Source organism: Mastigoproctus giganteus, chromosome 10 (genome assembly GCF_048544385.1).
Source record: "Mastigoproctus giganteus isolate SK-2022 chromosome 10, ASM4854438v1, whole genome shotgun sequence".
Classification (NCBI taxonomy): domain Eukaryota; kingdom Metazoa; phylum Arthropoda; class Arachnida; order Uropygi; family Thelyphonidae; genus Mastigoproctus; species Mastigoproctus giganteus.
Genome location: NC_143584.1, coordinates 208,297,510 through 208,310,584, shown reverse-complemented (window position 1 = coordinate 208,310,584; position 13,075 = coordinate 208,297,510). Strand labels below are relative to the sequence as shown.

Genomic DNA, 13,075 nt, shown 5'->3' with positions numbered 1-13,075 from the left:
CCCCCAAGCTAGCAGTTTTCTGTCCCATCTAACACTGCTTCACATTTGCAAATATTCTTGCACCCCTTCTATTTAGGTGTATTCCATCCCTGTAAAAACAGTCTCTCCTGTTAATAAGCACAAACCATGCGGAGAAAAATTCTGCCCCATGAGCCTTGCATAGTCACTCCAGAGCTAAACTGATTAACAAAGCTCTTCCTCTCTTGTCTCGGCAAAACTGCAGGCGCTTTCAAATTTAATCCTAACTTGCAACTTTTTCTCAACATTGCCCTGTATTTGTTAAGTAAATCTTGATATTTCCTACTGTTAATATCATTAGTGCCAACATGTACAACAATGATTTTTTTCTGCTTAAAAGATGATATCTGCTCTACATTGTCATCTACCTTTGCCCCCAGCAGACACACCCTGGTTCTATTCTATGTATCCTTTTTTGCACAATATATTTTCCATTTCCTTGGAAATAGATTCGCCAACAATAACTACCTCATGAGGAACCAGTGCGTTCTGCCTTGGGGATTGCTGCTGTGTTGCCTGATGTACAAGTGTAGGCTCTGGCATTGTGTTGGACAGCTGAGAGCTTGATGGGTCCCCATTTTAATTCTTTGAGGGCATTCATACTTTTCTTCAAGCCCTCATAAATGCCCATCAGAATGTTGAGTTTGCTCCTTATTTTTGGCTGTATCATGTTCTGTTCCAAATACTCCTGCTACTTTCAGCCTTTTGCTTTGTTGTTCTAATCTTAGGCATGTTTAAATTCAATTTAATATGAGAATACTACACTAAACTAATAGACACCTAAATGCAATAATACTTATTACGCTCTCAAGTTTACATTGTGTGTATTACTTTATGCCATTAAATTTAAAGTTTTAAATTAGTTATTGCATTACTAGAAATTGAATTCTTTGCTAAAAAAAAAAAAAAAAAAAAAGCCAACTAAACATGTTTACCAACTACTTATTTACCCCAATTAAAACATTACAATTCCACTACCATACTCTACGCTACTAGTTATATGATTCAATATTCAAGCCAAATCACTGATACAAAAGCTCTATGAAGCAGATATCATTAAGTCATAACTTACAAAATTTCAAGCTAAATTTAAAAATAAGCTCACAAATGTGACTAGGACTGTTAAACTGTTTATTGAACAAAATTCATTATGTGAAAAATTCATTAATTAAGTGAAAAAATTTAACAAAAAACTTGTTTCCAAAGCTAAAAATTATTTGCCTTTAGAGTTCATAGCCTTTAGCATTAGTAAAGGCACATGATGCAAGAAAGCAAGCTTATATAGCATCAGCCAAAAAAAAAAAAAACCTAATTTCACCCATCCACTCGCTCCAAATGTTTGTCTAGTTCTGCCTTGAATCTATTTAAGCTATCAACTTCTACAATGACAGATGGAAGTTTGTTCCAGCAATCAACCACCTGCTGGCTAAAAGCAAACTTCCGCACATCTATCCTACAACTGTCTTTCCTCAATTTGAATATATGCCCTCACAGGCGATTATTCTAAGCAAAAGGAAGAATTGCATCAGCATTCAGTATGCTCAAACCATTCAAGGCTTTATACACCTCAATCAGATCATCTCACAGGTGACTAGTCTCCAGACACTGTAATTTGCAAAACTTAAACCTTTCTTCGTAAGAGCAACCCCTTGTTCCATTCACTAATCTTGTTGCCCTTCTCTGCACTCATTCCAGAAGCTCTACATCCCTCTTAAAATGAGGCCTCCAGACCTGTATACAGTACTCAAGGTGTGGCCTGACCATTGCCTTATACAAGCGGATAATCACTTCCTTATCCCTACTAAAAAAATTCCTGTATATCATTGACAAGACACCATGAGATACTCTTGCAGACTGTCTGCGCTGCTCAGAAAACTTCCTATCAGCCTGCACAATTACCCCCAGGTCCTTTTCATTCTCTACCACTGTCAGAGCGTGTTATATCAACTCTGTAGTACTACACAGTTGATATGTTACTCTGGAGTTACTGCTTCCCATATGCAGTACATATGGGAAGCATATGGGAGTTACTGCTTCCGATATGCAGTATTTGTCAATGTTAAACTTCAGTTGCCACCTCTCACCCCATCTGCTCAACTTATCTAGATCCTGTTGCAGCAGGATACTATCATTAGTGTCCTTAACAACCCTGCCAACCTTCGTATCGTCTGCAAACTTGGACATTAAGCCTGATATACCATCATCAATATCATTAATAAATACAGACAACAACGATGGACCCAACACTGAACCCTGGGGGACTCCACTAACAACATTAGTCCACGAAGAGCAGTGTCCATTGATTACCACTCTCTGTTGTCTCCCACTCACCCATCCCTTTATCTATAGCAGCAATTTGCCTCTATTGCCACACTGCTCCAATTTGTGCAGCAGTCCATGTGCAACAGTATCAAAAGTCTTTCTAAGATCCAAATATATGATATCAAAATTATTCTTTGCATCCAGTTCCATTGTGACCACATGATAGTATCCAATCAAATTGGTCAAACAAGACTTCCTCTTAACAAACCCATGCTGTGACCGAGCTATACCTGAGGTCTTGTCTAGATGATTCTGCAATGCTTCTTTAACCAGTGCCTCCATTAATTTCCCTGTAACAGAAGTTAAACTAACAGGTCTGTAATTAGTTGTGTTGCCCTTTGATCCCCCTTTGTGAATTGGGGTCACATTTGCACATCTCCAGTCCATTTGGTACCTCCCCTGAGTCCAAGGAAGTTCTCATAATTATGGCTAAGGGTTTGCTTACTTCTTTTGCTGCCTCCTTTAATATAACTGGATACATCCCAGCCACTCTAGGTGCCTTTTTTATGTTTATCTTCAACAATTTTTCCTCTCAGGTATTACAAAATCATCTAGCTCACTGCCAGAGTTTAAGTCACCTCTGGCATTCCCCTTCCTGAATAACTCCTCATGTGTGAATGTAGATGCAAAATATTCATTTAGTTTGTTAGCCACCTGAGCAGGATCCTCAACTGTTGAACCATCAATATCAAGTGGACCAATCTGATTCATCCCTTTCCTTCTAGAGTTTGCATGGTAAAGAACTCTTTTCTGTTTTTTTTTGCATCCTTTGCCAAGGATTTCTCATAATCTGCCTTTGCCTGCCTAATCTCCTTTGTGACCCATGCATTTTTCTTCTCTGCCATATGTCTCATTAGTTCATCTGACATCCATTTAGGCCTAAACCTTGAACAATATTTCTTAGTTGGTATGTAAAGCCTAGTAGCTTACAAGATTAATTCTCTGAATGCTTCCCATTTTGAATTTGCTGTTGGTAACATCATCAGTTGGTCCCACCGCATAGAATTTAAATACTGTCTCAGACCACTGTAGTTGCCTTTACAAAAGCAAAAACCCTTCCCTTTACCCCTGATGGTAGCTACCTCTTTAAGTAAATCCCACTTCAGCACACTGTCATCACTGCCACCAACTGGTTCCTTTATGTGCAGATTCATAATGCATGAAGAATTACTACTGATAATCAGATCAAGAGTATTACTCCCTCTAGTTGCCTCCCGAACATGCTGCTATAGAAAAAAATCATCTAATAAATCCACAAAAGCCTTGCTATTGTGTGAATGACCAACCCACAAATTCCAGTCAATATCTGGGAAATTAATATCGCTCATTATAAGACACTCTGATTTAGTGGCCCACTCTATTTCTCTGTACAGTTGTTTATTATACTCATCAGAGTCATTAGGCCTATAACACGCTTCTACTCTCCATTTTGCTTTGCCAGTGTTTGTGTCACAACAAACTGACTCAACACTGCACTGTCCAGCCATGTTGACTGGTTGTACTTCCTTGGATTTTATGTGTTTCTTAACTAATAGCATAACCCATCCTCCCTTCTTATCCTGTCTGTCCTTCCTGTACACATTCTGCTCCCCAAATTTCATTTCTGCATTCCTTATATCTGTGTGACACCATGTCTATGATATCCCAACAATATTTGTCTTTGATGTTTTGACCAACATACTCCGGTCCTGTTCCACCTATCCTTTTGCCACAATATGTTCCCATTTCCCTGACAATAGAGTCACCGACAACTACTAGCTCCTGCTAGACCAGTGCATTCTGCCTTGAGAGTTGCTACTGTGTTGCGTGATGTTGAAGTGCAATCTCCAGCGTTGATGTGGACAGCTGAGAGCTTGATGGGGCCCCTCAATTTAAATGCTTCGATGGCATCCACCCTGTCCTTCAAGCTCTCGTATAGGCCCATAACAATGCTGAGTCGGCACCTGATTTCCTCACACTCCTTACATCACGCACACACAAAGACATTCCCCTTGGCAATATCATGTCCTGTTCCTGATTGTCCACAAACACCAAACAAGCAATACATTTCAAAAGGCTGTGATTCAGAGGACAACATCAGTTCTCCCCTGAGCCACAGCACTCCCATTATCTTGAGTCTTTTCTGATCTGGTCTGAGTAATGATTTCAATTCAATTTCAGATAAAATTTCAATACAAAAATATAACTCTAAACTTATATCCCAATGCAGTTATAACACTATATACAAGGTAATTCTAAATTATTGTCAGGGTTTCCGTGGCCTATAATTTTCAAACTGGAAATAACAAAATAAAACTACTTATAGAATATGAAAGTGTAACTCCAAAAGTTTTATTTGGCAATGCTGTACTCGCCACACTGATGTCTAGGAGATATTGAGGGCATTACTTCAAAATAGCAACTGTTCAAGAGAAGGCAATGTGCATACTTTGGTTTTTCGAAACAAAGTCTGTTATCACAACGCAATGTCGTTACAGAACTCAGTATGGAAAAGATCCACCCTCAGATAATGCTATCCGATGTTGGTCAAAGCAATTTCAAGAGACTGGTAGTGTTCTGCACTGAAAAGGAGTGGGAAGACTGAGCATTTCGCAGGAAGATGTTGATCGAATCCACGAAGCATTTTCTTGAAGCCCACAAAAATCAACTAGACAAGCTTCTTTGCAGTTAGGTATACCACAAACGACTGTTTGGATGGTTGTTCATAACTGCCTTCACCTCCATGCCTACAAACTGCAGATTGTGCAGGCTTTAAAGTTGAACGATAAACCCCGCTGTTTCCAATTTTCCCAAGACATTTTGTCAAACATCGAAGCTGATGAAATTTGCCTTCAGAGATGAAGATTTAGTGATGAAGCAACATTTTACGTATTAAGGAGGGTAAATCATCATAACTGCAGAATATGTGGATCAGAAAACTCATGCCATTCGAGAATTCAAAAGAGATAGTCCAAAGGTCAATGTCTTGTGTGCTTTGTCATTTTTAGAAGTTTTGGGGCCCTTTTTCTTTTCAGAAAAAACAATGACAGCAGTGACCTATCTGGACATGCTACAGCTGTATCTGTTACCCCAGTTGGAAAATCATCAGTCAAATGTGGTGTTCCAGCAAAATGGTGCACTGCCACATTGGGCTCTTATTGACCAAGAATTTCTCGACCTCCATTCCATGGCCTCCATGCTCACCCGATCTTACACCACTTGATTTCTTCCTATGAGGATATGTGATGAACATTGTTTACAAGACTCCTGTCACCTCCCTCGATGAACTGAACCTCAGAATTGTTGCTGCAATTGAAACAGTTACACAGGAAATTCTGGAGAACACTTGGAGGGAAATTTGAATATCACTTGACCTCTTGCATGCCATGAAAGGCACGCATGTTGAAGTTTTTAGCATTCTGCAGTATTGATTATATAGGTAATAAAACTTTTTAAGTTATACTTTCATATTCCGTAAGCAGTTTTATTTTGTTTTTTCCGGTTTGAAAATTATAGGCCACAGAAACCCCAACAATAATTTAGAATCGTCCTGTATATATATTTCAGTATCGAGTATTATCTCTAAGTCACGTTATATGACTTTCATATCTCCTATCAAGTTATATGTATTAATTTATAATGTTATATGTGTAAAATCTATCTATATATGTATTTAGTTAAAAAAAAGTACAATTTAATTGACAATGAAATTTAATAAGATTAATTGATAATACTATACTATACTAAGCTAACAGATTTTTAATATGGTGCTACATGTTTCACTATCTATTTTTACATTAAGATGTATTTTACATTAAGATCTATTTTAGAAGCCATCAGGTTTGTTATGTGCCAGTTATTTAGTGTTTAAAGATGTTTTAAAAAATTTCATTGTATCTATGATTTTCCTATAATATCTAAAATTTCCTAAAATTTCATTATAGGAAATATAAATATTTTTTTATACAGAAATAAAAATAATAGTATGATTTAATTCCAAAAATTAAAAAAAAAATTTATTATATATAGGGATGATTAAAGTTTCTGATTTAAGCTACAGGGCACCTGAAACTATTACTGCAATGACTCCAGAAGCAGCTAAAGCTGGGTATTGTGCAGCATCTGATATTCTTGTAAGTTTATTTGTAAAGGAAATTACTGAAAATAACTCAATCAAGTATTAAAAATTATTCATATTCTGTTTTTACTTGGTGACATCCATGTTAACATTACAGTAATTTCACACATTTCTCAATTGATAATTTCATATGGCACATATACATAGACTATGTATATGTGCCATATGAAATAAAACATAATGTGTGTAACTTCACAGTTAAATGAGATGAGTTATTATTGATAATAAGGACCTTTCTGATATGGGATTTTTAACACTGTTTTTGTGTGATTGGACCAGAAGTTCCATTAAGAGATTTGCCTAGGGAGTTTAGGTGCCTGGTGATCAGGACATTCAAAAAATGGGAGTGGATTGTTCACTTCTTTTTATTTAACTTAAGATGGAAATAAGCTATTGTATGTTCAAGGAATGATCGAGAAACTGTTTCTCTATTGTCAAGTGGTGAGTACAATATCAACATAACAAAATCACTTTAGGGATTGCTTTAGAATGCCAGAGAAGGTTGTCTTCAAAGTTGCTCATAAATATTGCTGTTTTTGCAAAGATAAGGCAGAAGGGAGGTACTCAAGCTCCAAGTTCCTCAAACATCTTTACATTGAAAAATAAAGGGGTATAACCTACCTTTTTAATATGCTTATTACTTTAAAATTCTATTACACAACATTCACCTTATTGATTACTTCATATTGAGATTATATATTTTGGCAGCAAGCATAATATAATGTGTTTATGATTTACAAAAATTAGATGATACTTTATAATAAAGGCACCTTCTATTCTATTAATACTGAAACTAGGAAATTGGGAGGGAAACTTGCCATGAGAGTGAAATTTTAAATTGGCTGGATGATTATCTGATATTGTCATGTTAGGAAAAGTACTTGGAGCAAGAATATGCTGGACATGATCTTCAGCTGTGATCCAGCTAGTATCATAGGATTGGTAGTACAGTTGACAGGGAGTGATCTAAGCTGGATGATGACAAATGAAACCTTGGTTGTCAAAGTTAGGAGCAAGAGTTTAAATTTCAAGGAGACTATGGCAGGCTCAGATGCTACAAAGCTTCCATCAGCTAGAAAGATAGTATGGAGAGGTGAATACTGGGAATTATGGACTAGCTTTAAAGCTGCTGTTATAGAAGCCACAAATGCAAATATACACCATTTAGAAAAGATGAGGTGCTAAGGTGAATGAACGAAGAACTGGCTAGTTTATTAGAGCAAAAAGGGATAGCATGGGACTGTTATAGACGTTTTTAAAAGCTCTAGATCATACAGTAGTTATAAGTTGATCTATAATTGTTACCACATTTGAAAGATTCAAAGATTCACTTGAAACAATTACTTTAAAGATTCAAAAAATATATATTTTTAAAACAAGTGTACTTTTTTGATCTTTAAAATGAAAATTTCTCTTTTTTTTTTTTTTTTTTTTCTCTTGTTATAGACATATGGAAACTATTGCACAAATTTTATAAAATAAAATATAAGCAACTTTTAAAGAAAGAAAATTGAATGAAAATTCCCATAATTTTTCAAATTATAATTTTTTATAGGTAAAGGTTGCTAAATCTTTATTAATGATAGTGTCTAGTGGATTATTTAAATAATTAGATGGGACTATTCCATGTTAGGTTAATCTGATTATCATATCAAGATCCATTATCCAAGATAATGGATCTTGCTGTCAGTAAGACCCATGATTGTTTAAAGGCATGAGTTTTTTTTTATAGATCTTTTTATCTATGAAGTTAAAAAATTATGTTGGGAAAAATGCAAAAAACTTACTGTTATTATTTTAGGCTCCTAATGGGTCTCTAGTATGAATACTGATGATGCATGGGAGTAAATATTTAAAGCACATTATTTTAATAATGGTAGAGGACCTTCCTGAAGTGTGGAAAATCCATTACTAGAATATTATTTTTTATTGGAGTAAAAATTTTGAGGGGTAAATCTGGGATTTGCAGCATTAAGCATTCTGTTGCAGTATTAGTTTGCAGTAAACTTAAGCCTTTTATATGGTAAATAAGTCTAATAATGTTTATATGAATTAATTTAGGTGGCAGGTATGATAGTGCACTATATTCTAACTGATGGAGCCCATCCATATGGAAGAAATGATGAAGAATGTCAGACAAACATAGCATATGGAATGCCTTGTCCTGTGAACCTTGATAGTGATGATGAAGCTAATGATTTGTTACAGTTATTATTAACTCATCTTCCTCACAATAGACCAACAGTAACAAAAATTTTTAAGTAAGTTTTGTAAAATTACTTCAGAACTCCTTAACATGATATTTTTTTTCTGTTTATTTAAAATTTTTATTCATTAAAACTTCTACTTCCATAATTGGCACCAACAAATAGAGATTCTGTACTGGAATATTTTTCCAGGAAGTTATTTTATGTGCCCAGAAGGGAAGGGAATGCTGCCACTCAAATGGGTCCTAAAATATATGATTTAAAACTGTTCTAAGAGTTTGAGGGATAGAGAAGTTCTTTTGGATTTTTATGGGATAGAAAACCAAAAAATAAAGCTGTGTGCCCTAGTCTGTTTCACTAAAATAAGTTTTGATTCATTATATTTATTCAGAATTTCTCTGTATATACAAGGTGAAGCATCGCACAAAGGATTATGTATGAAACAGTTAAGCCAAGAGCAGACTGGAAAACTTTTTTCTGGGATGCAGCTTCATAAGAAGGACCTGTGGTAAAAATATATTAGCTACAATTCTCTTTTATAATAGAGATTGAAATTCTAAGTTTTCTTGTTCTTTAATTGCATTTAAAATCATTAGTTAAAACCAGCATTTAATCTGGTGCCAAAAAATGGGAGGGGGGAGAGATTTAGTGTTCTAACCAGTCTGCACCTGAGTTAAGTATTGATTAAAAAAAAATAATTTACCCGCAATTCAATCAGTATGCAGCAGCTAAAACTAAAGGATCTTTTAGCACATGGATTATTTAACCAGTATCAGCTGCTTAAGCAGCTTTGATAAGTTAAAAAATAGATCAGCTTGCATTTGAAAGTACAGCCTGCAAAAAACAGCAAGAAGATATGTATAAGGGTTTTCTTTAGACAAACATGAACTCTGAGCTTCGTTGTTACAATAAAAGTCAAGCCACATTTCAAATTATTTCAGCTACTTTACGAATTTCTCAATCTGTGCTAAAGTCTGGTATCTTTTAATGAAGTTGAAATGGGCACCATTTTATCTGTATCCCATATTGTGCTCTTCCTTCACAACGAGTTGCCTTGTGTTGCACTACCTCGAATAAGTAACGCTTCGCTAAAAGAGAAGACTATTGTTACTTATTAATCTCAGTGGACACCACCACCTAGACGGCACCATTTCAAGGCTTGTTTGTATATGTGTCGGATAATAACTCTACTATCCACTTGTCCCTATTAGACTTAGAAAAGCAAAAAGTAGAGGGAAAGTTATAGTAGGAGTGGAAAAAAATAAATGGTGTAGAAGAATGAAAGGGACAGTAACTCCAACTCACACCACTCAAACTCATAAATTCCTCAAATAGGCAATGCTTCCCCATCTCGGAAACTCCGTGAATATCAGGCTCCCCCTGGTGACCGCTTCAGGGCTTGTTTGTAGTAGTAGTAGTGGCATGTGATGCAAGAAAGCAAGTGTATGAGCTTATGCAGCATCAGCCAAAAAAAAAAAAAAAACACACCATTCCCTCCAAATGCCTGTCCAGTTCCTCCTTAAATTTATTTAACCTATCAACTTTCACAACAACAGATGGAAGTTTGTTCCAGCAATTAACCACTTGCTGGCTAAAGGCAAATTTCTGCACATCTATTTTACATCTGTCTTTTCTTAATTTGAATTTATGACCCCTTAGGTTCGTAATCTGAACAAATGGAAGTATCCCATCAGAATTCAGCGTGCTCAACCCATTCAAGGCCTTATACACCTCAATCAGATCACCACGCAGGTGCCTAGTCCAGCCGCTGCAATTTGCAGAACTTAAGCCTCTCTTGGTAAGAGGATCTCTGCATTCCTCTCACCAATCTTGTTGCCCTTCTCTGTACACACTCAAGCAAATCTACATCCTTCCTAAAATGAGGCCTTCAGACCGACCTGTACGCAGTACTCAAGGCGAGGCCTGACCATTGCCTTATACAGAGGGACAATCACCTACTTTTCCCTGCTAGCAAAATTCCTATATATCATTGACAAAACCCCATGAAATGCCTTGGCAGCATGTTTGCACTGCTCAGAAAACTTCATATCTGACTGCACAATTACTCCCAGGTCTTTTTCATTTTCTACCACCTTAAGTGTAGTACCACACAGTTGGTACGTTTCTCTGGGGTTACTTCTACCCATATGCAGTACTTTGCATTTGTCAAGGTTGAACTTCAGTTGCCACTTCTTAGCCCATCTGCCCAAATTATCTAGATCCTGTTGCAGTAGCACACTGCCATTACTGTCATTAACAACCCTGCCAACCTTTGTGTCATCTGCAAACTTCGACATTAAGCCTGATATACCTTCATCAATATCATTGATAAATACACAAAACAACAGTGGACCCAACACCGAACCCTGTGGGACTCCACTAATAACATTAGTCCACGAAGAGAAGCACCCATTGATTACCACCCTCTTGTCTTCTCCTTCTCACCCATTCGTTTATCCATTGTAGCAACTTACCCTTAATACCATTCTGCTCCAATTTGTACAATAGTCTTCCGTGCGCAACAGTGTCAAAAGCTTTCCTGAAATCCAAATATATGATATCAAAATTATTTTTTGCATCCAGTTCCTTTGTAAGCACATCATAATGTCCTATCAAATTTGTCAGACAAAACTTTCCCTTAACAAACCCATGCTGTGTCTGAATTATTGCTGCAGTCTATTCTAGATGATCCTGCAATGCATTTTTAACCAGTGACTCCATTATTTTACCCGGAACAGAAGTTAAACTAACGGGTCTGTAATTGCTCGTGTCACCCTTCAACCCCCCTTTGTGAATTGGGGATACATTTGCACATCTGCAGTCCGTGGGGACCGCCCCTGATTCCAAGGATGCTCTCATAATTATGGCTAAGGGTTTGCTTAGTTGCTTTGCCGCCTCCTTTAATATAACTGGATAGATCCCATCCACTCCAGGTGCCTTTCTTATGTTTAACTTCAACAATTTCTCCTCCACTTTGCTCTCAGTTATTACAAAATCATTAAGCACCCTGCTACAATTTGATAACCTTCTGCCATTTTCAAACCTTAATAACTCCTCATGTGTGAATGTAGATGCAAAATACTCATTCAGTTTGTTTGCTATCTGAGCAGGATCATCAACAGTCGAACCATCAATATCAAGTGGACCAATCAGATTCATCCCCTTCCTTTTAGAATTTATATAAGTAAAGAAATCCTTGCTGTTTTTCTTAGCATCCTTTGCCAAAGATTTCTCGTAATCTGCCTTCGCTTGCCTAACATCCTTTGTGACATGATTACAGACTAGCTTATATCTACCATAGGCTTCTTAGCTGCTTGATAATTTATATGCATCTCATGCATTTTTCTTCTCTGTCATGAGTCTCATTAGTTTATTTGATAACCATTTCGGCCTAAATCTTGAACAATATTTCTTAATAGGTATGAAACTTTAGTAACTTCCACGATTAATTCCTTGAATGCTTCCCACTTAGAATTTACTGTTGGTAACATCGTCAGTTGATCCCACTGTACAGAATTTAAAAACTGTCTGAGACCACTGTACTCACCTTTACGGAAGCAAAAACCCTTTCCTTTATCCCTGATGGTAATTATATCTTTCAGTAAATCCCACGTCAGTACACTATGATCACTGCCACCTAGTGGTTCCTTTATCTGCAAATTCTTAATACATGAATGATCACTATTGATAACCAGATCAAGAGTATTACCCTCTCTGGTTGCCTCTCGAACATGCTGCTGCAAAAAATAATCATCCAATAAATCCACAAAAGTCTTACTAGTGTTTGAGTGACCAACCCACAAGCTCCAGTCAATATCTGGGAAGTTAAAATCCCCCATTATAAGACATTCTGATTTACTAGCCCACTCTATTTCTCTGTACTATTCATTGTACTCATTCGAGTCATTAGGCCTATAATACACTCCTACTCTTATGTTTGCTTTCGCAGTGCTTATGTCACACCAAACTGACTCAACAGTGCACTGTTCATCTATATCAACTGGATGTACTTCTTTTGATTTTATGTTTTTCTTAATTAACAGCATGACACCTCCTCCCTCCCTCCCTCCCTCCCTATCCTGTCTATCCTTTCTGTACACATTGTACTCCACAAATTCCAATTCTGCATTCCTAATATCAGTGTGACACCACGACTCTGATATCCCAACAATATCCACCTTTGATGTCTTGATCAACACTTCAAATTCATCAAATTATTTACTATACTTCTAGCATTGGTATACATGCACCTATTTCTAGTTACCCTGACACATCCCATATACCCACCTGTTTCACAATGACTACCATCAGTCCCTGAAACCCCCAGCAACCCTTGCTCCAGGTTACTACTTATTCTAATAGAAGTTGTGGAAGCATCACCTTCACCTCTGCCTGCGGCTACTTTTAACCT

At 36.7% G+C, this 13,075-nt stretch overlaps 1 protein-coding gene across 1 annotated transcript in view; it reads left to right on the top strand.

Moving 5' to 3' along the window:
• Positions 1 to 13,075, top strand: part of LOC150079821 (serine/threonine-protein kinase/endoribonuclease IRE2-like) — an 80,227-nt gene that overhangs the window by 31,054 nt on the left and 36,098 nt on the right. Inside the window, exons 5-6 of the mRNA XM_090383242.1 lie at positions 6,349 to 6,452; positions 8,519 to 8,718. Of these exons, the coding sequence (XP_090239368.1) occupies positions 6,349 to 6,452; positions 8,519 to 8,718 (304 nt within the window). The remainder of the gene's footprint in view (positions 1 to 6,348; positions 6,453 to 8,518; positions 8,719 to 13,075) is intronic.